The sequence below is a fragment of the Poeciliopsis prolifica genome, unplaced genomic scaffold (assembly GCF_027474105.1).
Source record: "Poeciliopsis prolifica strain line A6 unplaced genomic scaffold, Auburn_PproV2 SCAFFOLD067, whole genome shotgun sequence".
Taxonomy (NCBI): Eukaryota; Metazoa; Chordata; class Actinopteri; order Cyprinodontiformes; family Poeciliidae; genus Poeciliopsis; species Poeciliopsis prolifica.
Window position 1 is genome coordinate 2,128,180 of NW_026562442.1, and position 27,060 is coordinate 2,155,239.

A 27,060-nucleotide genomic window follows, 5' to 3' on the forward strand; every position below is an offset into this window, starting at 1 on the left:
TCTCATTTCACTCTGACTGTTTTCTGCAGGAGCATCTTCATTTCGTGACAGAAATATGTCAGGACGAGGTTTTCATCCTGGACCACGAGGGACCAGTGGGGAGCCAGGCGTCGTCGGCTGGGATGCCAGATCTGGTGGTCGAACCTGCTGCAGGGTAAGAAAGCAACTTTTTTAGAATAATTTCATTTCAGTCATTTTCTTTTAGTTCTGATTGCAGAGGCGTGTGGCTGCAGTTGCCTCTGTTGACCACCAGATGTCACTAGATGGTGGCTTTGTTCAGTAAATTATACATTGTTATTAATATCATTTCTATTAATGGATCACTTTTTCGGTAAGAGAAATAAATGTTTAAGGCTCTTTCAGAATTATTAATTTCTCAAAAGGTTTGTGTTTAATTGTATATGAGTAAAGAAAATATTATCAGACATTATTGCCATTCAGTCGTGGTAAAAGATTGAATTAGTGTAGAATTATCTGTTTCAGATTCATGGTTGAATGGACAAAAGTCTGAAAATGAAAGCCTGGAAAGTCATTTTTATCTGAAAAATATTTTTGAATGTCTTTATGTTGCCTATGAAATGCTGACTTTGCGATTTTCTTTGCCTTTACTGTTTTTTTTTGTTGTTGTTGTTTTTTTAAAATTATTATTGTTATTTATTGCAATTAGAAACATTTAATCGTGCTCTTGATGCAAAAGTTTAACAGTAGATTAAAAGACACTTCAACTTGGCGCCGCTGGAAGGGAATCCTGAGTAAAAATAATATTTGTTAACCTTTCTTTTTTTAGATAACCAGATTTGCTGCTTGGGAACGTGTAATGAAATAATTGCTCTTCTTCCCTTATATTTTTTTTTCAGGGCTCCTCTGACACCTGATGAACAAGGTAACCCATGGCAATCATATTATACAATCATATAATCCAAACTTAATAGTTTTATGGTGTAACAAATGTGAAGTTTCAGATTCTTTTGAAAACAAAAACTCTACCATTCCAGAAAATTAATCTGAAAAGGCAAAAACATGCAGTGAACGGAATAAACACCATTAAAATGTAATAAATTAACAATGTAAACTCTTTGTTGTTCTGAATGTTTCATATTTTTTCCATTCGCCGTTTTGCAAAGTAAAAAACTGAGTGTTTTACTTTTCCCTTCATCGACTCGCTATGCATTAAATCGGTTTCAACTGTTCAAGATCATTTGAAGAAGTAAATTTTTGAATTGTGAAGCATTAAAACCAGAATCATAAAATATTCTGGTTTATTGATCTGCTTGTTTCTGATTAATAAACTGAGACATGCCTGGACTTGTCCTGATAAGAAAGGAATCCCTGAAGCAAAGTTTAGTCATTTACAGTCGGGAACTCCCTGAACTCCGTTACTGTTAATCATCTTCACTCTTTATTTTTCTGCTTTCAGTTTTACATAATAAAGGTTAAAAAGGAAATTTAAGCACATTTTTTTCTGTGTTTTAAGCTCCAAAAACCAGTCATAAACTTGATTTATAACTTATTTTTAAACTTTCTAGAAGTTTTAGCATTTTAATTATCAACATTAAAATTATCTAGTGTCGCCTCCAGGAAGATAACGATCATTTAGTGCCTATAAAACCATTATAATGTGATGCTGAGGCCACACATATTTTATCCAAGAGCCAGACAGTCATGTGGTTTGTTTCTGAGACAACAGGTTTGGATTTGTTGAACCTTTTAAATCACAATGACTCAGATGTTTTTAAGATTCCTGTCAGAGTTTCTTTGCATCAGATTGTTTTTAGAGGTTTTCTTTCTAATGAAATTCTCCAGAAATCATGTGAGGAGATCTTGTGTCGTGACTTCGCTGTGTTTTTGTGTTTTGTTGCAGCTCTTCTATCTGCGGCCAGTACTGGAGATCTTCTATTGGTACTGTACTTTCCACTGGAAAAAAACAAAAAACAAATTTAAAACTGTAAAGCCAGTTCTGCCTGTTTGTTTACGTTAGAATAGAGTTGCATGGATGATCCACAGGATTTTCCAGTTTATTTAGGATTTCTGTTAAACAAAAGCACCTGTGAGTCATTCAATTAATCAAGTCTGCCTAATTTTTCGTTCCGTAATTTGAAAGATTTCTCTGTTTTCCTTAAAGCAACATGAGTGGTTTTTGTACAACTTTGTCTCCTAAAGTGAAGTATAAATAACTTTGTTTTATAAAAACACAACCCATAAATACAGAAACCAAAACTCTCTGAATATGAAGTTATTTTTTTACAAACAAGATTCCTATAAAAACATCTGTTACATCTATGCATCATAGGTCTACCTGGTTCATCTTACATGACTTGTCTTAGCTGAATTTTGGGTCTCTTGCTCCTAAGCAGGACTGTATTTTAGTCTGAATTTGAGAAAACTATTCCAGGTTTGGTGATTATGTTGCTATCTGAAACAGTCATATGCCTTCATAATTCTGAGAAGATTTAAATCTTTAGCCGCCAATCGTTTCCACGCAGTTCTTAGTCACAGGTTTCGTCAGAACAAAGCTGTGATCTGCCTTACCAGAAGCAGGTGAGCCAGAGATGACGTTGCACAAAACAAGATTCACTTTTGCTTTCTCAGATCCAGGAAGCTGAGAAGAGAGAAAGTAATGGTTTTGTTATGGCAACAACAAAAAAGTCTGACTTGTGTTGTTCAGAATGTCGTAAAAAGATCAGATACAGATCGCATTATCGCAAAAAAATAAAAAACAAATCGGAAGTGGGTCACTTCAGGCTGCAGTGTGAACACAACTTAACACTCCAGTAAACAAACTTCTGCTCAGTAGCTCAATATTTGTCTCATCTGTTTACGAAACGTTTCTCTGAACATACGTCCATTTGGCCAGGTTTGAATTTTAATCGATGTTAAAAGTTTTGACTTTGCTCTGAGTTCACTTTGAACTCGATGTAACATTGGGTGTTCCATCTATTTCCGTTTCCAGTTTATCGAACGTTTGAGGTTTGTGGTGCTCAAACAGCTTCTCAAAAGCACTTCCTCTTTTTTCTAAGTCAAATTTATTTGCATTGCATATTTCAGCAATGAGGGACAATACAAATCTTGTCCTGCAAGGGGGAAATATAGGTGTAACAGCAGCAACAGATACAGAGACTTGCATCATTCGCTGTTCAATTATGAAACAAGCAACAAACATAACATTTTGTCACCAACACATCAAATATGTTGATCTGTGTTTCATTACGTCTCGTCAGTGTTTCAGCTGTTTTACAGTTTTCTGAAAGCTTGTTTCAGATTTATTGTGAACTGCTGTGCGGCTTGGTGCTAACCCAGTGATACGTCAGAAATGAAAGCCTAGAAATGTTCTTCAGGTGGTAGAAGGCCGACTTTGTAACCGTCTTAATGTGACTCTGAAGGTCACATTAAGGTTCAGTCACTCTGACTCTGGATTGTTCCTCTAAAAGTTTGGATTAGAAATGTAAAAGTAATGATTCAAAGTATGCCTGAATATTTATACCTGGCGCATAATTTTAATGCATCTTTTTCACTTTCTGCATAAAACTTGAAGATTCCTGAACATTGTGTCGTATTTTCTGTCCAGCTGACGGACAGCGTACGTCGAGGAGTCAGCTTGTTGGTGAGAGACTCCGCCGGTTGTTCTGCTTTACATCTAGCTGCCCAGAACGGACACACAGATCTGGTCAGCTTCATCCTGCAGCAAGGTGAGAAACTGGACTTTCACTCATTTGGTAATAATAATTTTTATCATATTTTATTATTAATTTTTTTGTTTCTTACTCTGCAGGTTCAAAAGTTCTCCTGGATTTAACAGACAGAGACAAGTAGGTTGGAAAATATGTTCTGTATTCATTATGTAGGTTTGCTGATGTTAAACTCCACTAGCATGTTTGCTTAGCCTTCCTGTGTGTCTGCAGGGGGGAGACCGCCTTGCACAAAGCTGCCTCAGAGAAGCAGCATGCAGTGTGTCGGATGTTGGTGGAGGCCGGTGCTTCGCTGGAGAAGACAAATTTCCAGGTAACCAACAGAGGAAGGGAAGTATCACAAATGAAAAGACAACTGCAGCTGAATGACTTCAGATCAACACGACATGTAAATGATTTACACAGAAGTTGCTTTGCTGGCTTTAAGGGCGTATATCTTAACTTCTGGTGTCGCCTCAGTTTTAGTTTCATTATGTTTCAGTTTAAAATAAACCAGCAAAATATAGCAAAGGGAAAATTGATGTGTAGTTTGTAAATATTTGCGAAAATAAGTAAAATTCAGCTCAACCTGTGCTTCTGCATTTAAACCTGATTTTGGTTTATGTTGAAATCCTAAAATTTAAACTCTGGTAGAAGCAAGAGAAAACAAACAGAAGCTGCTAACTGAGGAGGGCACGCACACTGTGGGTTTTTTATACCATTTCTCTGAGAAGGCAGCTGTTTTCAATGTTTCCCACTTGTAAACAATGGATTTCCATATCAAATTATTTGGAAATTACCTTATAACCCTTTTCAGACTGATGTACAGGAACACTTCCTTCTCTAAAGAATTACTGTTAATGTCTTTGTGTCCTGGCTTTGTGCTACAACACACCTGCAAGCTGCTGAGCAGAAACGAAAGAGGATCACAGTGAAAAGAACAAACTGAAAGCCTCCCCACAGCTGCAAAAATGGTTTTGTCTTTAATAAATAGACGTTTTTTGGTTTTCTTTTGTTAAAGGTGACCCATCATGCTCTTCTTGTCACGTTAAATTCAATTCACTCTCACTAACTCAGTATTCACACTAGCATGTGAAAATATCTGCAAGTAGACGCCAAATGTACATTTCTGAAAAGCATAAGTGGAGCCTCCTGCACAACTAACAAGAATCCAATAAGTTGCATTTGTCAAATCAAATCAGATTTAGACTCTAGAAATAGAACATTCAAGGTTACGGTTGTGTTTTGAAACATTATGTTATTAATTATCTGTTTTCTGCTAAATGAGGTCAAACTGAAAAGACATTTAACTTTAATTAAATTCAAGAAGTTCTTAATATTGAAAACTTTCTGCCACAATCTTCCCTTTAAAGACATTCCTGATCTGGATAGAGCGATATAAACCAGCAGGCCAAAGCTTCTGGAACTCTGCCGGGGTTGCTAGGTGACAGGCGGAACTCTGCCGGGGTTGCTAGGTGACAGGCGGAACTCTGCCGGGGTTGCTAGGTGACAGGCGGAACTCTGCCGGGGTTGCTAGGTGACAGGCGGAACTCTGCCGGGGTTGCTAGGTAACGGGCACTGCCTGTGGAATGTGACGTAACATTAAAACAGTTCATTTCCTGGTCACCAATAAACATGAACTTATTGCCAGAAAACAAGTCTGTTTTTTTTTTTAAGTGTTTGGCCTGTTTTTAGAAACAACTGAGACCCAAATCAAAGTACAAAAACGTGCAAAAAAATTTTGAAATCTCCAGAATCTAACTAAACAAGAAAATGTTTGCTGACTTTGTGTCAGACAGTGAGAAAGCACACTATTTGCTGAATGACTAACAGATTGACGTTGAGTTGATCTCCAACCTGGCTGCTTTTCACCAGGGGAAGACGGCGGCGGACCAAGCAGCAGGAGACTCTGAGCTCGCCGTCTTCCTGAGCTCCCAGCACCAGACGTCATCCGGCACCAACGAAGACCTGGAGACGGCCGTCTGAGGCGCCGACGCTCCTCGCTCTCTCCCGCCGGACTCTGGACTCCGTACCGGCCCGGAGCAGAGAGAACCCGGGAGGGAAGTGTCACACCTGTGCTGGATTTCACTCCGCAGGCGCACAGGTGAACCAGGAAACGAACTGCCTCCGAACGCGGCAGCATTGCAGCAGAGATTTTAACGCTCTATTTATTTATATTTATTTATTCTATTTATTGGTTGTGCTGGTTGATTGACTTTTAAAAATTGCAAGTGCAATTCGTCTTGTAATGGAGTTGTTTTGGTCATTTTTTGCAACTATACTAAGTCTGGAAAATGATCAGGATTGCGATCAAAGCAGAATATTTATCCCATAAACCTGTGTGCCAAAGACATTACACTGTTGTGGTGTCATATCTAATCCAAATAACCACCGTTTCATGAATCCAGGTTGGATTTCCAGGGCGTGAACTCAAACCTGTGTAATGTTTTCACCCGATGAGTCACAGATCATTGTGACGCAAGTACAGAAACCAAACTGCAGCGCTCCATTTCTCCCAAACAAAGTTCCTCTAGGAAACAACGGAGAATGTTATCAGAAGTTATTTAAAAAATGTTTTAAGCAAAAGGTGTTTAAAACATTTATTCTCCTTTAAAAACGAGTCAAAGCAGCCATCTTGGGAACTTCCCGGTGGAGCCACAGAGTTTGTTTTTGAGTGGAAAGTGGAGGTCACATGTTTGATGTGAAACAATCACCACAAATCTTCTCTGAAGCAAAACAACAAACTAAAACAAGTGAATGTAGCTCATCTGTAACAGAACCCAGGCTTCATTTTGTGCTGGTCGTCGTGTTCGTCCGTCCGTCTGTCTGGAGTCAAACCAACATCATCAACACGACTGAACTTGTCCGTTTTACGAACACATTGACCTTTGACCCAGTTGTACATGGAGGCGTTAATAAACTGAGCTCTTCTGTGATGTTAGAAACAAATCATCCACATGTGCAGACACACCTGGAAAAATGCTGAGAAAACCTTTAGGAAAATTTCTCTCTTATTGCAGCAGCTTCATTTTGCACTGGGAAAAATCTGACATTCACAAATGTATTCATTTTTCCTTAAGTGTGAAAAATGAATTTATCCATTTTAGTGTTTATTTGGCAATAAGTTTGGCTCATTATGATACTAAATAAACCTTTTTCAGTTTTCTGTCAGATTTTAATTTAAAAATGGCCTCATGTTACAATAGTTTGTGTTTCTTGGGGCTTTAAGGAGAGAAACTCTCTCTTTGTTTAATTAACTGTAAACATCAGGTCGTTTTTCCACATATTGAATGTTTATTTAATCTTCCAGGTGAGATCCTGATAGAGTTGAGCGAACTCCATATGTGTCTTTTTGTGATTGTGATTTCCAAGCCAGTGGAAATCACTCCTCGCATGGAGTCAAGATAAATGTTTTTTTTGTCGAGGTCAGGCTGCTCTGTGCTTCTTACTCATGGCCGACTGCAGACTTGGACCAAGTTAAAAGCACAATTGTGTTTTTAGAACCATGTCCTGACTTACAAAGAGCCACAGACGCATGTTTTCTTCTCCTTCTGTGATTCATTAAACCTGAGAGAAACTGCAAGTCAGGGATTAATAAATACAAGCTTTTATGCATCCTAAATGTGTGCTACTACTGCTACTGCAATAAAAGATAAATGTTCTTAAAGGTTATTTTAAAACATCTGTACCACGGGTGTCTGGAGGTGTTGATTACAGCTCGAACTTTTGGACCAATAATGCTAAATTAATCCCCTTTTTGCCTGAAGTATAAATATTCTAAATTGTTGCCTGTTTTTTAACACCTTTTTTAAAAACTAAAATATATTAGGTGTTCTGTTTCAACAAAACACATTCCTTAGGGTCAAATTCACTATTTTCTTAGCAAATTGTGATTGATTTATTTACCTGTCAAGGTAGAAAGGTGAGTATAGGGCAGGCTGGTTGAACATAAAATCAGTTTCAACACACTTATTTTTCAAATATCTGAAGGATATTATATTTAACTGTAATTACAACTGTAATTACAAATAAATAACAAACCCAATGATGTAAGTTGAGGTATTTAGAAAGGAATTAAAAGATATAATCGAAAATATCTTGAATTACCCATTACTGATTTTATGCTAAAACTGCCTGCCATCAAGACACCTGGCTAACTCACCTGAGCTGCTGATGTTTTTCTGTTGATCGGTGATAAAAACAAGGAAATATGAGTCTGAGCAGCTTTATTACTCACTTGTGCTTTGAATCAAACCGATACCTGTTGTCATTTTTTAATGGCTCCTCCCGAATCATAAGGCGTTTACATAGAAACGTGTGGCGGGAAGCTGTGACTCAACATATCCAACAAAAAGAAACAAGCCTGTACAGACTAATTTATCCTTCAACAAGCAAAGTGTGTTTGCAGTATTCATCCCAAAAACAAAAAAAAGAAACCATCTGAGTCATATTCAGTAGAATATAAAGACGTTATTTCTTTTTTTTCTTCTTTTTTTTACATTTTTCTGTTGTTTACATTACATTAATGTTTAACACAGTCGAGCATTTAGCATCGGGGAGTATTGAATGTGCAATGTTAGTTTGATTTCTTCTGTATTTTAGAGAAATTAAACAACTTTACAAGGTTTTCTGTGAAATGAACTAAGATGTTCAGGAAGTTTCATGTATATTTTAATTTACTTTAGTCTCCAGATTCCTGCTTAAATTAACCTGATTTTGATCCAAATAAAAAAGATCTAATTTGAATGCCAATGTGATTTTATTTAACTTAAATAATTGAAAGGTTCAAAGTTTTATTTTCGTGTGATTAAAAGTTGCATTATTGGCAGCCTTGGTAGAAAGCCTGAAATATCTTTCATTGCAGCAGCATAAACAGAAATGTTATGTTTTGGTCAATAATATTTCACACACCAGGAGCAAAAACATATACATTTATGTAAACTTTTTGATACGTTTGTTATAAATTGGGCTGAATAATTACTTTCTTAAAATTTCCTTATTTATGAAAATTCAAATGTCTTGAATTTGTCATATTTTTATCCAAAGCCAACATTTGCTTCAAACTGAAATGTTTTCTAATTTATATTTGTTTTTGCTATTGAATAAATGTACTGAAATTAAAAGGTGGATTTTTGTGCTGCTGTTTTGAAAAAAAAAAATTTTCAATTTAAAACATGTTTAAGTGTTTTTTTTTAATAATAAAAAAGGTAAATGCTGTTTTTTTTTAACAGAGACTTTCTAATTGCTAATGCTGATGATCAGAATCGAATCAGACTCTTCTGTCTTCCTCCCAACATTCTGCAACTCTTACCGGAAACTTTCTGAACTAAACTTACTTTTCGATTATGACAAACGTTTGTGAAATGCGGGACTCCTCTGTCCAATTTCCAACACAGAGCGCTTCCTTTTGGGATTATAGAGTAATGGATTTTATGTGAATAAAAAAAGTGACTGTGTGAAAAGGTCCAGCCTGTTCTGAACGACACAAACACATTTCACTTGTGCATGACGTTTTCTTACCTCTTTTGGGTCCGTTTTCTGGTTAATAAAATAAAAAAATGGCATTGTTGTTTAAAGTATTACATTCTTCTAGTTTTGAAAATTATACCTGAGTTTCATTCGAGTTTGGGCATGTTTTGGCGGTATTTTTGTTCTGGTTTTACATTTCATTTTCCTGCTGCTGAGATTACTTGAGGTTTATTTAAAGAACTTGTGATTCTTTTTGCTTCTGACCTCATTTGCTGTTTGAGTGAATGTTGGAGGAAAGTTGGTGATTTCCTCATTGATCTGCAACAAAAGTGCTTGTCAAAGGACATCTACATGTAGAAGGGGCTCCACACTTCTTGATTTGTGTTTGTAATTCTCCAACAAGGAGCCGACTGAAAACCACTCATGTATCGAAGTTATACGGTTTAGTATGTGTACAGTAAATATGTAAAGATCGTCATTACAGTACAAAGTCCATATTTTGTCAAATAAAGTACAACAAATTTATTTCAAGCTCACCAAACAGACTTTCTTTGTAAGAAGCTAATTTTTGCTAACGATGCTAACGCGGCGACTGCTGGCATCTACTAGCATGCCACAACAAGAGTGCAACCACATAATATTCCCATTTGTTGACCAGGATGTTAGTGATTACATTTACATGGTTACTATCAACATATAATACAACTTTTACCTGTTTCATTTATAAAATATCTGTTAAAGTAAGATGCTAGTAGCATTCGAGGCTAACTCAAAGATGCTAATGCTACGTTTAGTCAAATCGTTTATTTACTATTTTTCACATTGAGTGTTTTTTCCTATCACTACCCTGCCATGTATTCTCTTAATATCTATATTATTTTCAGTGATTTTTATTAAATATTGATATAAATACACATAAACCCAGAATATATACAGTTTTGGTCAAAAGTTTACATCCACTCATGGTCTTGATTGTTTTTAAAATCATTTAATTGTTTGATGCAACATGAAATAGGAGAGCAACACAAGATTTCATTTATGGAGGATTTTATCTAAATAAATGTGTTCATACTCCTTCACTCATATTTAGTAAAATACAATTCAACTACACACTTTGTAGCTACTGACAAGCTAATTCTAATGTTTCAAAATATTGGTCTGATATTATTCTGAAACGTTGGGATTTTCTACGTGTTAGCCAGCTTTATAAATTGCTTCTTAATCTAGTTACCAGTAAATATTCTTTGGTTAATTGTCTCTAACGTTTGATAAATATTCCAACAGGGACACATTCCTGTTGATTTTTCCTGTTAAGAATGCAGAAATCCCAACTTCCAGGTAGAAAACCGGTGCCGTCTAACTCCCCGTAACCTCTGAGTACTACCTGAAAAATGAGTTTCCTTTTGTTTACTTTTCCTTCTTGCCAAACTTGGTCAATAGAAGCCAAAGCCACAAAATGGGAATGTCTCCAGTGAACGGCTAGACAACAATGGAGACTTTTTCTCACTATGGAGTGGCGTTATGGTGGAAGTTTACCTTTTATTTTCAAATATATTAACCAATAAAATGAGTACAAGGACACAGAGATTTTTATGCTTTTCTGTCACTCAATGAAACCTATTTTGATATAATTTTCCTACACTTTCTGAAAATCTGCCAAATGTGGAAAGCTAATCTGGTTCCAGAAAGAAAGGAGTGAAGTCCAGCGGTGGGGACGAAGAATCGCCTCGTTTGGTTTCCTCGCTACATCTGACATCCTCTTAAGTCTCATCATTGGCCAACAAGATATAGTTCTTTAATAAATATTGTTTTGTCATTCTAACCAGACCGACTGCTGTAATTCCCCTTCTTGTGTGTGGATTTCTGTTTTCTGGTGAAGTTGAAGAGTAACTTACTTCCTGTTACATCTGTCAGCTTTGGCATTTGAAGATATTGAAGTGTTGTGCTCTGTTATTATGCTGATGTGTGAGTCATTCATTCCTTTCAGGAGCTGTGAACAACAACAACTCTTGGGAAGTCCATGATGTGACTACGCTCACTTCCGGGTTGTTACCAATCACATATCGTCTCTTCCTGAGTTATTTTCGCTCCAATTAGACCCACCTGGGTTCATTTAGGAATAATCTGGATCATCTGGTTGCTTCCCTGTGGATCAGTAAGTTATATTCGCCTCATTATTATTACAGACACAGAATATGATGTAAAATCTAATTAAAGAAGTGATATAAATTAAAAACAAGGAAGTTTAGGATACAAAGAAAACCAAAAGATATTATGACTCAGGGTAATTTTGAAGACTCGGCATATTAAGATCTCATGATGTTGCCATTAACGTCATGTGGGCTCCTTGTGACAAACAGGCCAGAATTTAACACCATAAGTTCATTTATGGAAAGTTGTCATGGTAAATAACGTGACAGAGCTTTGAATTACAAACAGAAACAGCATTTAATATACATATATATTTTTATTTTATTTTTTTACACCACAGTATGGAAAGCTGTAATTCTGGTCCCCAACTGAACGAATCTACCGGACTATCGGGTGTGAATATCCTCAGACACATCTGAGAGCTGCAGCCAAGCAGAACATACCACACTATAATTGTTTATCATGTATGTAGCTCAGATTCATATGATTCTTGAAAACAAACATATCACATGCCTCAATATTTCTGAGTCATCTTATGACTAAGAAAAAAACATGTTAGTTGTCTCATGATTAAGTTGGTATTTCAATGGATGCATCTAGACTTTAGATCAGCGGTACTCAATGTTTTGTAACCTGGGACCCCTGGTTACAAAACATTTGAATAACTGTTTAATAGTTTCAAATAAATACATTTTGCATTCATTTGTAAACATTTCCAGGGCAAAAACGTGTGAAGAAATTTGAATAAAGCTGTTAGTATAGAGTCTACGACTCTTAATGTCAGAGATACCCTGTATAAGTTTATTTTTTATTTTGTTCAATTGTATTCGATATGTCACATTAAAAATATCATATTAAATGTTGATTAAGGTTTTTTTTCATTATTGTCAGCGTATGACTTTCAGTTTCATTTCCTTTGCAGATTTTAATTTCGCGTTAAATGGTCATAAAGTTTATATCGTAACCTGTGATTTTCTACTTATTTATTTTTTTAAGTTGGTAAAAATGACGCCCGTGTTTTTATGTTTATTTGTGTTTTTTGTATGTTATTTAAACAAGAGTAAATCACATACAAAAGAACACATTGTTAAACGTATGAGGAAATAAATCGACATGTTTTTTTCAGTTGGAAATACGTTTCACGTCAAAAGGAATGACGTCATCAACGTATGAAACTGAGACGCAGCTCGCGTACGGAGCAGTTGATCGGTTGAAGACAGAAGAGTCTCACGGACAAGAGGACTTTGTATTGCTCGAGAACGGTAAGAACTTTAGTTTTCGGCTTTTGGGGGGTTTTTAAAGTTAGGTTTCTGAATTTATAACGAGACTAAAATACGTTTTTGGTTTAATTTCACCAGAAAAAGTTGAACCTCCGCGAAAGCTGACCGTGATGTGACCGCTAAACTAGCAGAACTACGATGTTTTATTTTGTTTTTTTACTGAATAAGTAATACACATGTCGACATTTTGTCATTTTTAACTTGTCTAACTTTGTCGTGTCACAGCTCAGATTTTAATCTGTGTCGTCATTCAAACAGCTGTTTGAGGAAACTCCTTCAACATGCCCCGACATGAATTCAGTCAACTTCCTTAATCTGAAAATACTTTTGAAATATCCCAAAATTAACTTAAAAATACCAGAAAATTAACATCACCCCAGTTAAATCGGGATAGGATACATTTATAGAGTTTATAGACGTGTAGTTTTAGGCTTTTGTTGAATATTTATGCGAAAGTACGCATGCGTAAAATTTAACTTTTTTTGTTGTACAGCAACCCGGATGTGCCAAAATAAACCGAGAGCGATTTTGTTTTGTTTTTCTTACATATTTAAAGTTTCACAATACTAAATTATAATTTATGGTAATTTAATTATTTAATATTTTAGCCAAAGCATCAAGTTTTCTTTGACACTTTATAAGTGGTGAAAAATAAGTAAAACAATTAAAAATATAATTTTTTTTAATAGAACTATATACATTTTTAGATTTAAAATGGATACATGAAAATATATTAGTTTAATAATGTAGTTTATGTATTACCAGTGTAGGTATGCAGATTGTTTTTATTTCTGTGTCAGACTCCATTTAGAGTTGGAATAATTAAAGAATAAAAATAAACAAACGAATGTTGAACTTTTACAATAATGATAATTATACTACTTTTTATCCCATTTATGAACAGAGATTCTGAAATTTGTGTATACAAGAAACAATTGGTTTTATTTTATTGAAAATTGTAATTGTAGTTTTTTGTTTAATCATTACTAAGGAGTTGTTTTTTGCCTATTTATTATCCTTGTCTTTGGGTGTGGAGCTGCAGAAATCATTTCATTGGTAACCAAAGAGAATAGTCATTTGCATCTAAAATTACGTTTTTTTTAATTATTTTGATAAATAAATACAACTTTGATATGTTTTTACAGATAAATACAATGGAGAACAGCAAAGTGGAAAACTGCATCACAGAAACCATCGATAATACCGCTCACTTGGACTGTAATCTGAACTCTGATAAAGAAAACATGGAGGACACAGTGGAGTTCAGACTCATGATGGCTTATGCTCAGAGGCGGCGGCCAGCGAACGACAACACACCCAAAGAAAACGGCTCAGCCACAGAACAAACGCTGACTCAGACATCTGGACAGACTGAAAACAAGAAGGAAGAGGTAGAGAAGGAGAAGAAGAAGAAAAAGAAGATATGGAGGCAACTGAAAGTGATTTTCAAGTGTGTTCAGCCTCAGACAGCGGAGCCAGAATCGCCACAGGACGACCCCATGTTCCGAAACTTTGTTCCTGAAGACAAAGAATCTGAGCATCAAGGTAAAACTCCTTGTTGAATAATTCAGATTTAATTTGTGCAGAAAAAAAAATCTGAAAACATCTGAAGAGGCTTTTATGGTGGAAAAGGTAGAAAAAACATGTTTTTGTTCAGATCAGGAACAAATAACGTAAAAATACCCAACAAACAGGAAATAAACTTGCACCTAAAATCAACTTCATTATGTTACAATTAATAAGCACAAATAAAAACATATGTAACATTTACAATTAAGCTTGTAGCTTAATTACTTGTAAATTATGACATGAATATTGGAATTTAGCTACAAGCTTAATAAATTTGTCCATTTGTTTATAGAGACAAATTAATAATTATAAGGCGGAGGTAAATTATTTGCTGTTGTTGTTATTAAACAAAATAGTGAAATGATTTTTTAATATTGATGTCAAATACAGTAACTCAAATTCTGAGGTAATAATTGAGTTTCAATATTATTTGAAATGTTTAAACACATTTGTTAAACACGTCTGGTGAAGATGTGGAATAAATCTTTAAATAAATTAATCTTTTATTGCAGAAGTAGATTGCATTAAGTATTTATATTATTCTAACATTTAATTTTAATATAATTTATTCAGCAGAGAAGAAAAAATGTCATATTTTACACTGACTGTTTTGTTTTTTGGAAATTCTATTATATTTGATTCCACTTATGAAAGTGGATTTAAGAAGTTTACAAACTTTGTTTACCAGTTTTATCAGGTTACAACCATGAAACAGTTCCTTGGATGTTTTACCCTTTTAGAAATCATTCATTACCAATTTGACTTTCAACAAAACAAAAACACTGATTTCAACAAAATTAATATTCATGTTGTCACTTAATTTGTGAACTATATTTGTTGTTCGTAGAAATAGTTTCACTTAACATTGAAGTGTTTTTTTGGTCAAAAAGTCATTTTGTTGATCCTGATTGATTTTCTGAAAGCAATGAAAGAGTCAAACATCCAAAAGGATGGAAAATTTTCACAATCACTGCAAGTGTGGTAGAAAATGGCTCTGATTATAATTGGACGATTATAATCAAATTAAAGTTTGAAATTTTATTGGAGTGTTTACTGAGTGTGCCATAAATGAAACCTTAAATCGGACGCTTTGTCAAAATTTTAGACTGAAATAATTTTACAAAATAAAGTGAGCAGCAAAGGAAATGACCCATTTGATGTAAAGTTGCAGCTTGTTTTCACTTCAACCTGATAATTTGTTTCTTTCAGCTGAAGCTCAGGATGAGATGGAGGAAGTGGCGAACCGAGTGATCGGGATTGCCGATGAATTTGATTTTACGCCCGACATGGATCCGTGCATCGAGGCCGATGGCAAGTCTCTGGTTTCTAGTTTGAGCCCTAAAATGTTGTTCTTTTGAATTAGAAAAAATAATTTCCTCTAAAATCTTTCGCAGGGGAAGATGATTTGGAGAAGATGATCGGTCTGCTCCTAAGGAACCAAGGCGACCAGCTGGACAAAGAGGTAAGGAAATTACAGTAAATTGAGTTTTTCCAGGAAGTCTGGCTGCACAAGACTAATGTTCAGCTTTGTTATTATGCGGTGGAGTTTCCAGTTGGACTCAACAATAAAACACTCAGACTCAGTCATTTATGACTCCTCCAGAGTTCATAGGTTGAGTCATTTTCAGTTTTATCAGAAGCTGGAAAAAAAGCCAATGAGAAAATATCAAATTATAAACAAAAAAGACCCTATTTTTTTCTAAAACATTATTTTAAAAAAAGTAAATAGTAACTGGAATTTGTCAGGTTTTATTGATTTTAGCTGACTGTGAAATTAAAATAAAGAAATGGCAGAACCATGAGACACAGAGGGCGTGGCCAGGTTTAGAGATGAGTGGAGGACTGAGCGGGGTATCATCAGAAGCATTGCTGCTTATTTATAAACTATATTTAGCAACTTTTTAAGAAACAAAAATCAACAATTGATAAATCTAGTTACTTTTTTCTGTGTTTGAAACTTTATGGAGACGACGCTCTAATTTTGGTACACATTTAAAATGGCTTCTTTTTTTTTTCCCCAAAAAAAACTAACCAGTTAATTTTTGTGTCCACCAACAGTTTGACCTGGCGCACATTGGTGCAGAACTGTTTTTAGACTACAACTTCTTCGCGAGGCTTCTCAACAGATTTCTGATCAGGATCGGCTTCAGGAGACCGGACTCTAACTCTTTAGGACCCCAAGCAGCCAACAGAACCCAAATTGCTGCCGCCTTAGAGGTGAGACCAACTTTTGGCAGCTTGTACCTTTTAGTGCCAGTATTTTGTCTCACGCAAATGTTTTCTTTTTTTTATCATCAGATAACAAGTCGTCTCGCCTCTGTCGAGGCATTGCCCAAAGTCAAGTTATATAAACATGGAGCTCGATATCTCCAGGAATATTATTCATTGTGGGCTCAAACGCAGGGCGGATACGTAAGTACATCCACACTTCCTGCTTTAAATACCCAGAAAAGGGGAAATACCATATTTGGGAATGACACAATTCCAGAGATGTAGGGGGCGCCATGTAATATTTACTGCAGTCTCTTTTTTTTGTTTTTGTTTCCATCATCAGCCATAAAACAATATATAGTCAACTAATTGAGTTTGTTGGTTTACTTCTCTTGGAAAGCTGCTATTTGCAATAAAAGCATAATTGCAAACGTAAAAAAATGGGTCTATATTTTAATTTTGTTCAACAATGTTTGTAAAATATTGTGTTCAGACAAATACAAAATAAAGTAAATTGAGTTCATAATGTTTTTAAATAAAACAAATTTGTTTCTGTTTATGATGGAAAATGCCCCCCCTTAGCTCTTTATTGCCATTACTTTTTAAGTCTATTATAGAAATAAAACAGATTATATAATGAATAAAACATTCATTATAAATAATACTTGATAATAATCTCCATTAATTACAGGAGAAATTAAAGAAGTAAGGATTATATAAAAAGCTATTTTACATAACTTAGAAAAAAGCATTTGTTATATATACACACGTCAAAATATCAGTGTCATATTTTTTTAAAGAAAATGTATTGAAAAATGGCAAAAACAAATGAAGTATACAGAAAAATACAACACAAAAATTAATATGTACAAATTGTTCTGAGAGCCTTTTAAGTGGTACAGTATGTTGTCAGCAATGACTGGAAATGAAGATTTCATGAGAAAAAACTGGTCAACATAGAAATTAGCGCCCTCTTTAGTTCTGGAGTGGTTCCATTTCCTCATGGCATCACTTCCTGTTTTCTGTTGCTAAACTCACTGAGTTCTTCTGAAACATGTTTGACCTTTCTCCAACAGGAGGCAGTGTTTCCTGATGAAGAGGAAGTTGACTGATTTGGAGGTTGATTATTCATTACAAGAACAACAACAAGAAAAAGGTGTTAAAATGGTGCGAAGAATAGAATCACTCAGGACCTTCATCCGTTTACAAGGAGCAGTTTTCTCTGCTTGGACCAAAGTTAAAGAGGAAATTATTTCACATTAATTTAATCTAGAGCACTTATTGTACAGACTACCATCAACAAAAATTAATTTATTTAATCTTATAAAACATTATGTCTCGTTAACGCACTTGCACTTTTTATAAAAAATAAAAAGAACGCTTTAAGTTTTTTTTATGTTAATGTTATTTTGTTACCAATAAGTGTATACATTAAATTATATTTTTGAATAAAAACATTTTGTGGCACTGTCAGTTTCCTTATTTCATGAAGATAATAAAAGAAAGTTTTTATATCTACAAAAATGCCAGTCGAACACACGGCCATAAAAAGGTTTTAACCACAGTTAGCATTTAATTACAGCTATGTTCAATTTAATATTATTTTGATAAATTTCCCCAATTATCTTGTACTGAGTATGAGAAGATAACTGAAAATCCTTCTCTGGAAAATCTTAAAGTTTACTTGTTCAAATTAATTCAAATGAGAACATAGTTTTATAAAATGAAGCATAAGTTGTGCTGGAAAAAAATGAATGCAACACAAAAATGGTTATTATTGGTACAACTTCTAACTGAAATATAACTGAAATTCACTGCAATATATTATTAAAACTCATTTCAAACCTAATTGATGTTGAGTGTAAAATCATTTTTTATACTCCATATATACATATATATATATATATATATAAACCTTTTCACTTTAACTTCTGTCTCTTGTGACTAATTATTTTCATGGCTAATGTACAGCAGCGCCGTCATGTGGTCAGAAAATGAACTGCAAGTATCCAAAGGTATTGATTTAACTGGTTTTTGATTTTCAAGAAATGAGAATTTGATCTTAGTTTAGACATGATTTGCTTAATTTAATATCAAGTACAGCATGTTTAAAGAGGGAACAGGATTAAACTTGGTCAATATAATTGTTTTTAAATATTAAAATGTTATTTTTTGTGTGTAATTTCAAAACAAATTTAAGAATTATGTTCATGTTTACTTCTTTTTACATATATGGATTTTGCACAGAAACGTGCCAATTAAAGTGATGCAAAAGTTGATTAAAAGTCTAGACTTATAAACAAAGTTTATGTGTGAATTCAGTCAAATTTGTTATTTTGTACTTGGAGGGGTTTTGGGATTTGTTTTTATTAATCATTTAACTTGGTATTTAAGTGACTTACATTTCTAACATATTTACAAAATATAATTTGATAATCTGATTTTCAATAAAAACTACAATTAAAAACTTAAAATTTTTAGGCTAACCTTCAGAATTCAAGTTCATTATATTTCAGGAACAGAAGCTCGTTTCAGGTGATCAAAGAAGGATCTACAAACACGTAAAAATCGCTTTAACTTTTAAACTTACATTAATATGAACTTTTTCTTTGTATTTCTTTAAGATTTTTCGTCTTTCTTTTCAAAAACATAAAACGACTTTTAAAACCAAAATAAGTCAGTCTGAATTATCTTTTGGAGGCTTAAATTTTTAATATGCAGTGTTGGTGATTTATAATGCCTTTATTTCTGGTTTTGTAAAAAAATAAAAATAAATAAAAATTTAAATTTGCATTTTAGTTGCAACAGAAACTCAATACAGCTTGAAACAGCGCCCTCGTGTGATGAGAATCGGAACTACAACGTGTCAAACTGCGTTTTTACATTAAAACTGATATTTATATTTAGCTTTTTTAATTACATACTATTTTGAAGAGTATTATTTTTAATTATCCGTAAGAGTATTGGCTTTACTTTACAAACTGTGTTTTGCAGGATAGAGAGCTACAAAATCAAACAAAAGCGTAATTACCAATTATTTTTGCCAGTCCTACTTTTTGCACGGACAGTGTCGCTAATGCAAGTTGGGTTTTATTACTTTGCAGAGTTTGTAAAGAATTTTAAATTTGCATTTTTCCAAGCGGAGCGTGTCATGCTGGCCGCTGTGGAGCCTGAAATGAGATCCAACCCGTTCTCCAGCAGACCGACCTGCTCTCTGTCAGCGGCAGGACGCGGCTCGGTGTCAGAGACCCGTCCGACCCGGCCGAGCATGAAGGGAGTAATGTTTAACCCCCCGCCTCGGATCCGTGAAAACGCCCCCACGGGTGACTCGGCAGCGGATCCGGTTCGCGTCAACACGTCCCTACTGAGCCCGACGACCTGCGAGGCTCCCTGCGAAACGACGTGGCCGCCGCCCGGAGCCAGGATGCGGATCTCCAAGGCCAACAAGGGCGCGGTGGTGGTGAGGGTGGTCCGGAGGCATTCCTCCCCGCAGTCGGCCAGCCTGGAGAAGGTCTGGAGTCCGAGAGAGGAGAAACCCCGCAGCCCCGACAGGAAGAAGCCGCCGGAAGCTGCTAGAAACGGGGTTGAAGGGCAAGGCGGGGGGCCACCCCGCAGCCGGAAGAGCCGGTTCCGGGCCCCCGACGTGAGGACCATCTTCTCCCCCGAAGAAAAGGACCCCAGAGTGAAGGAGGAGACCGGGGAGGGACACACCTTCCAGTCCGGAGGCGAGAACAACTGGTGCGATGTGTGCTGCAATTACATCCTCCAACACGGACTCACCTGTGCAGGTAAGACTGTGGAGGTCCAAACTCACTCATTAGAGACCAACACAAACCTCAATGACTTTGGATTTGAAGTAACAGGTAATCTAAAGGTAGCGCAGTTGTGAGTAAAACAAATATTACTTTTCTAAAAAAAAAAAAAAAAAATTACAAATAAATAAGAAGGGAACAAATCAAACATGAAACCCAGTGTAGAGCCAAATTTACCCTGTACAGAAACTAAAAATGTTTCCATCTTTCCTTAAAAACAGTTAAACTCAGATTGAATGGAGACCAAATGATGGTCTTGATTAAAAATCTTCACAGTGTCTCAAATCTTTAATAGTTTCTCAGATTCCTTCCTGACTCTCCCAGGTGATGAAAAGCCCCCACAGCAGGATGTTTCAACATAACACTGTTACTTTCTCACTATAGTGTGTTGAAATTAGGGCAGAAATGACATTTTTGGTCCCTTTTCCGTAATGTATTTTTGGTTTAGGGCAAAACAAACAGAACTACTTCTTTAGGGCTACCAAAGGCTTGGTTAACACTAGTCCTGTCTTGCATGGTATATAGACAGTCATGTCTTTGTAGATTTGATTTCATTAGATACTCGGCGATTGGGAATTTGTTTGATACCTGATGACATGACTGCTAGCTTAGCTTGGCGTTTGTAAAGACTGACTGTTCAGAAGTTGTAGTTATTCATAGGCAGGGTTCTGAAATGCTTAGTGTCAGGAATGTGGACAGTATGCAGGTGAACTAGTTCAGGGTAAAAAAAAAACTAGCCTGACTGACTCGTCTACAAACGTTGGACTTCCCTCTCTGTGATGTTATCTGACAAACAATAGGAGGAAGTTATGAAGAAGAAGTTTGCCATATTTTTTTATTTCGAAACTTGTATCACTTGGAGTTTGATGCTATGCCTTTTCCTCTCCTGCTTTTAGCTTCACTTTCAATATTATTTTTCATTAAAACAATAAAGAACCAAAAATATGTTCTTTGTAAACATAGACAAACAGAGCACCAGCTAACTAGCTTAAATGCTATAGCACAGTGGATTCCTGCATTTGAAGGGATGTCAATTGATTGAAAACACAAATACTTAAGTTCCCTCTAGAAATAGAGGGACTGCCTGTTTTAATAGTTCAAACATCAAATATACCTTCATATGCGACAATAAACAGTACAAATATGTCATAGCACGACCACATTAAGCTAACACCCAACTTCTTCCTTATGTTAGCTTATGTAGCTAGCCAATCAGAGTCAAGGAAAAAGAACGTTCCAATGAAAACTCCACAAACAGGCTGATGTCACTGCAATCAGTTTACTAGCTAAACAGAGGATGTAAGCCGATTATACAGGAGAAAGCCAGAAACACGCTTTCTGATTTCCTATGCTTTGAAATTGACTAATGTTAGCTAACAGGCTAGCAAGTCACAGCTAGGGTATAAAATGCTTTTCCTTTCCAAATAAATAAAATAGATGGACCACAATGATAAAAACCTTAGTTCAGTCCATTTTAACTGGCATATCAATGACCTTAATAAATAAATGGTTTTACCTCTTTTGTTGTGTGAAGCTAGCTTGTGCTATTTAGCTAAGTTGCTATATTTAGATTCAAATCCTATGCATTTATGTGTTTATATTTCTGAACTACTTTTGACAAACAAAAAGCTGTATTTTATTGATGTATAATTTATTGAATTTATTGTTGCCACAGCAACATATTATATGTAATGTGAAAGCAATAATTTCAGCTTCTGGCTTTTTAGATAAGGAAAGCTAGAGCTAGCTAGCTAACTAGCCGTTTATGATAGCCCTAAATCAAACATCTAACACTAGAATGTTTTATTCAAATATTTTTAATTCAGAAAAACTTAACATCCCCACTTTTTGCTTTATTGTGTTAGGAATTTGACTTTTTAATTTTAGCTAGTTTAAACTTTGCACACATTATTAATAATTATATGTTATTTTTACAGATAGAAAAGTTACAAAACACAATGTCCCAAAAATGTTTTTCTTTCTTTCTTTTTTCTGCTTAACCTCCAGCAAATCAAAGAAATGAATAAGTAACTCTAAGAATAAACATCAAAGGAAAATCTATGATTTTTGTCTTCACTGCTGATATTTACATTAGTCACTTATTCACTTATTATTACAAGAAACAGTCACTTATAAGCCAGCAAGAGAAGCAGTTTTCCTCAGTTGAACATTAATTTTTCCAGATGAACAAGTCTTCTTTGGATATTAAAATATTTAAAATTTTTACATCGTCTTTTTGCAGCACTGCAAAATCACATAATCTTACCAAGAAAATTTTGTCTAATTTCTAGTTTAAATATCATTTTACTCTTAAAATAAGACAAAACTAACATTCAAGTAACTTCAGCAAGAAATAGGAGCTTGTACTAAGTCAGTAATTCCTTCATAGAGGTTTAAATACTAGTTTCACTCACAGATTTTTTTTCCACCTGTAACAAAATATCTTCCATATTTTAAGTGAAAAACAGTCAGTGGAACTAAAACTTTTCAAAATCAATGTTAAGGAATAAAGAAGTTAGTTGTAAGTTAGTTTTGTCTTATGTTAAGTATACTAAGTAATTTATACACTTAAAATAAAATACTTGGTTCGATGTGTTTTTGGAGTGCAAATGACATTTTGTATGATATAGTAATGTATATTGCAGTTCTAAAAACTTTACATATCAAACTTTATTTTCCATGTTTTTCAAGTGATGAATTGAGTGTATTTGTTTAATAATTTGAGTTTTGGCCTGAGGACTGATGGTAGTTTCTCTCTCTCTGTGTATTTGGTTCTTGTTCTTTGTCTGTTTCTCAATGCAGTGCAGTAACAGAAACCTCCAAACAGAGCAGGGATCTTTGTTTGATTGGCTTTAATGTTGCATTAGAGCGTGTGTTCATTAGCCAACAGGCTGTTGGGAGGCATTTCTGCAGGAAACTGGAGCTTCGGCTCACTATGTACACTCTTATTTTCACAGAACGAGTCTCTTTAATGAGACAGTTATTTAATATAGAACTCTTATTGACAGCGTTAGTTTATATTTTGAGAATAAAATCTTAATATTCTGACTTTATTCTAAAAATATGATTTCATTTTTATATTATTACAACTTTATTCTCGTATAATTTTGACTTTATCATCATACGAATTTATTCTCTTAATATTATGACTTAATTCTCATTTTATTTTTTATTGTCTAAATAATACAAGAATAAAGTCTAAATATTTTAATGATGTAGTCTTGATGACATAGTCACAGTATTATGACTTTAGTCGTATGACTTTTTGACCTAATTATATTATTAAGACTTTCTTCCAGAAGTATTTTGACTTTATTGATGTATTATTTTATTCTTGTAATATTATTATTTTTTATTTTTGTTTTTGTATAGTTCTATACGCCACTGTAAAAACAAAAAATAGAATTAAGGAATAAAATAAAAAATCTACAGAATGTGGCCATTTTTTTTATCCAATTAATCATCCAAATATTCAACTGAATAATTGATTACTGAAATAATCATTGGTTGCAGATCTACAAATGGATTAAACTAATTCTTCAAACATCCATCCCAGCATCAAAGATGGAAAAACATAATCCTGACATGTATATAATTTTGACTTTATTGGAGGAAATCTGCAGTAAGTCCTCCCTCAGTGTAACGAAACTGAAGTTGGTTTTCTATTCGGGGAAATGGCTAAAGGTTGATTCCACCTAATTTTTCACAACCTTCCGTATCTTTAATCGACTCCAGTTAAAAACTACAACATAAAGACACTTCAAACCTGGACTGGATTATTCTGCTATTTAGCAGAATAATTAGAACCATGTTTGTGATTCCAAATCTCCAATTCCAAATCAGAAAAAGGTTTCATAAATCCTTTCTAAATATTCTGCTATTAGAGCAGAACAATAATCCAGTCCAGGTTTGAAGAGTCTGGGTGTTGCAGTTTTTAAATTAGAGTCAATTAAAGATGCAGACAGTAGTGAAAAATTTGGTGGAATTGCCCTTTAGTTATTTCACAAATCGGAAGCCAACTTCAGCTTCATCTCACATCGTTAAATCTCATTTTGAACCTCTGTGAGAAATACCGGAGCCTCTTCAGTCTAACCCGACTCCACCGGCTCTCAGTGGGCGTCTGTCAGCTGTCGGCGCTTTGTTTGTTCAGTGGCTCTGACAGTTTGGCCCCACGGACAGATAATGACCTGGTGGGTCACTGTGGAGGCCCGGCCGGCCGAGAAGCGTCTCAGGGAGGATGAATCTCCAGATCTGGGCGTCTCTGGACGGGAGTTATCGTAGGGGCTGATGGGGTTTGTTGAATACTTGGGGAGAAGGGTGAGGGGAATATCCCGGTTTTTCTGCCGCTTTCCAAAGGTGGCGCGGCGCTCAGTGGGTCTGGAAGTTGGTCCTCTTTGGAGAAAGTCAGGTGAGTTTCAACTGAGGAAAATCCTAAATATTTGTTATTATTGTCTTGGTCATAGTCGGTATGTTCGGTGTCCAAACTAAAGATATTTGGTTGAATTTTTACTTTTGGTAAAGAACTAGCTTGGCTCGCCGTCTGGACTTTCTCCCATTCACTTCAATTGTTTCCGGTGGAATTTCAACCGGGCCAATCAGAGAGCAGAAGTGACGTCGACTTCAGCCTGTAGTTTTAGCAACAGCAGTGGAGGAAGTGAATAAAGCTGTTTTGTTTCCAAATTAATCCCTTTTTGTTTGTTTGTTTCCTTTTTTCTCTCCTTCTTTCTCTGTTTCTTTCTTTCCTTGTTTCTTCCTGTTTTTCCTACTTTGCTTCTTTCTTTGTTTCTTTCTTTCTTTCTTCAAAAATTAGACCATGCAGAAAATCCTTTTTTGTGATTATTTTATTGATACTGTGAAATTAAAAGTAAATATTTGAAACATTTTCATCCTTGGATAGACGGAAACATTTTCTCTAAAAACATGTTTTATTCATTTTTCTGGCATAGAGATTTTTGTAATTCAACAGAAACAAAACAGGAACATTTTAATCTGATGTCATGCAGGACAGTGCAGAAAGAAACAGTCTATTTATGGAATATATGTAAATATGTGGTGCCTGAAAACCTTGCTCAAATTTGCAATTATTACATAATCTCTTGGATTCCCCGAAAGTAGGAAAAACAACGACCCATTTAAAAAACAACGTTTAACTGTAACATCAACTGGGATCATTTCTGAACTCCGTGTTCATGAGTGACTCTTCAAACCTTATCAAGGTTACAGTAAAAGATTAAATTTTCTCCAGTAGTTAAGCGTTTGGTCGGCTCCAGTTTTAGAGCCACTTTCCTCCATTTTGAGGTCAGTTTGAGGTCAGAAACGTCTCAGCAGGTAAATAAATGTTAGAGGAGCTGAAGCCTCTGTGTTGCTCTCTCTGCAAACACAGACTGAATTAGAGACGTGGTGCCGAAACAGAAAAAGTTTGACACGCGTCCAAAGAAAAACATCTCACCTGTCTGACTGGTTTGACCTCAGAGCAGATCCTTTCACAATAAGAGCTCATGTTTTACTGGAAACAGTCATGAGGAAAAGGTGATACTTTAACTACAACACAGTTTTTTATTAGATACTTCACAGATTGATAATAATATTACTAATAATACTTAATAATAGTATGATTTTAAATTAGAATTAATAAAAAATTGAGTTAAATAAACATAATGGAATGAAAATGAACAAAACCATATATCAGTAATAATCATAATAATGGCTTATTTATGATAAATGGTAAAATAGTACACAAAATTACATGTGAATTTCTGTAAAGTTACAATATGACGTATAAGCAAAATCAAAGAGCAAATATTAAAAGAAAGTAATAAAAATCCTTCATAGTTATTCATATTAATATTTATAGATGCATTTCCTTTAACTGTGTAATTAGTGTCCTAAAAAGCACAATATAAGTTTAATTTATTATTATTATTGATAATAATCTGTCATACATTATTATTTGTAATAACAATAATTGTGTTGTTAATTATTATTAAGGACACAAATGCAAGATTGTTTTTTCAAAGCTAGCAGAATATCAACATATTTTTGTGTACATTTGTCATAAAAACTCCTCTAATAATTATTAAAAACATACTACGCTAAGTCATTATATTCATGTAAATTCAGATCATATTTATGAATTTCTTTAAACTTTATGGCTATATTTAAATCAGGTGTTTTCTATTCTTTATAATATAATCCAAAGTCATGATTTACTTTTTTTTTAATTTGTAGAAATGGTGCGCCATTTGATTTAGACATAATATTGTAGGATTCTTTTGCAGTTCCGAAAAATTTTAAATTATTTCTTGTGTCTCAGTAAGCAGGTAAATTTCTGCCCATCTGTTGCCTAAATTCAAAACGTTCTATATTTAGTCTTCTAGATGTGAAAAAAGAAAAGGTCCAAGCTCATCCCTGTCAGGCTGATTGTATCTGATCGATTTGCAGCATCAAGGAAGCTTTTATCTGAGACAGCACTATGACTCCATAGAGCGAAGATGAGGGTGAGGAAGAGGAAGAGCGGAAAAGCAAAATGCTGCACTGGAACTGAATCATGCATTTTAAATCTGTGCAGCACTGTAGCATAATTAACATTTTTAGTATTAAAAACTATGACGCTACAGCAAAAACATGCAGGAACTGCTGCATATTTTTGCCCAAAGATTGAAAATGTTCTCATGCTGGAGATTATTTAAGATAATTCATGTTGCATGTTGAAGCTTTTTACAGATTCAACGTCCCCACTTTTTTCTCTCTGTGCAACATTAAATCAGACTAATCTTTTCCTTTTTTTGGGTCAGCTAGGTTTAACAAAGTTATTTCTCTTTGGTGAGAGCCAGAATACCGATCATGATTTATTTAAATAGTTTATCTTTACTATAAGCTCAAACGTTTACATCCAGTAAGGTT

At 34.8% G+C, this 27,060-nt stretch overlaps 3 protein-coding genes and 1 long non-coding RNA gene across 7 annotated transcripts in view; 3 read left to right on the forward strand and 1 right to left on the reverse strand.

Moving 5' to 3' along the window:
* dgki (diacylglycerol kinase, iota) overlaps positions 1-9,665 on the forward strand; it is a 61,487-nt gene extending 51,822 nt beyond the window's left edge. For all 4 annotated transcript variants that reach the window (XM_055020371.1, XM_055020373.1, XM_055020374.1 and 1 more), the window contains 7 exons: positions 30-154; positions 858-883; positions 1,862-1,899; positions 3,566-3,686; positions 3,770-3,806; positions 3,900-3,999; positions 5,541-9,665. In XM_055020371.1, coding sequence (XP_054876346.1) covers positions 30-154; positions 858-883; positions 1,862-1,899; positions 3,566-3,686; positions 3,770-3,806; positions 3,900-3,999; positions 5,541-5,651 — 558 coding nt within the window. In that variant the 3' untranslated portion in view covers positions 5,652-9,665. The remainder of the gene's footprint in view (positions 1-29; positions 155-857; positions 884-1,861; positions 1,900-3,565; positions 3,687-3,769; positions 3,807-3,899; positions 4,000-5,540) is intronic.
* On the reverse strand, positions 65-5,593 carry LOC129351505 (uncharacterized). The gene is made up of 5 exons (XR_008604745.1): positions 5,523-5,593; positions 3,763-3,978; positions 3,482-3,676; positions 2,530-2,599; positions 65-147 (listed from the first exon to the last, which is right to left on the reverse strand). It is a non-coding gene; the product is annotated as an uncharacterized LOC129351505 (long non-coding RNA).
* A 2,774-nt stretch (positions 9,666-12,439) lies between the features above and the next one.
* Positions 12,440-17,826, forward strand: LOC129351529 (apoptosis facilitator Bcl-2-like protein 14). Its single transcript, XM_055020420.1, has 7 exons — positions 12,440-12,547; positions 13,711-14,110; positions 15,344-15,445; positions 15,529-15,596; positions 16,193-16,351; positions 16,433-16,546; positions 17,422-17,826. Exons 2-7 carry the CDS (start codon positions 13,720-13,722, stop codon positions 17,455-17,457), a joined length of 870 nt encoding a protein of 289 aa, XP_054876395.1. The 5' UTR covers positions 12,440-12,547; positions 13,711-13,719; the 3' UTR covers positions 17,458-17,826.
* A 1,713-nt stretch (positions 17,827-19,539) lies between these two features.
* Positions 19,540-27,060, forward strand: part of rassf3 (Ras association domain family member 3) — a 47,216-nt gene continuing 39,695 nt past the window's right edge. Inside the window, exon 1 of the mRNA XM_055020429.1 lies at positions 19,540-20,133. Coding sequence (XP_054876404.1) covers positions 19,614-20,133 — 520 coding nt within the window. The 5' untranslated portion in view covers positions 19,540-19,613. The remainder of the gene's footprint in view (positions 20,134-27,060) is intronic.

What these genes read in the sequence shown, in the direction of transcription:
- LOC129351529 (XM_055020420.1), top strand. Translation starts at nt 13,720, where the DNA reads ATGGAGAACAGCAAAGTGGAAAACTGCATCACAGAAACCATCGATAAT. An exon ending in GCGACCAGCTGGACAAAGAG is followed by an intron (nt 15,597 to 16,192) that starts GTAAGGAAATTA and finishes GTCCACCAACAG; the next exon opens with TTTGACCTGGCGCACATTGG. An exon ending in AAATTGCTGCCGCCTTAGAG is followed by an intron (nt 16,352 to 16,432) that starts GTGAGACCAACT and finishes TTTTATCATCAG; the next exon opens with ATAACAAGTCGTCTCGCCTC.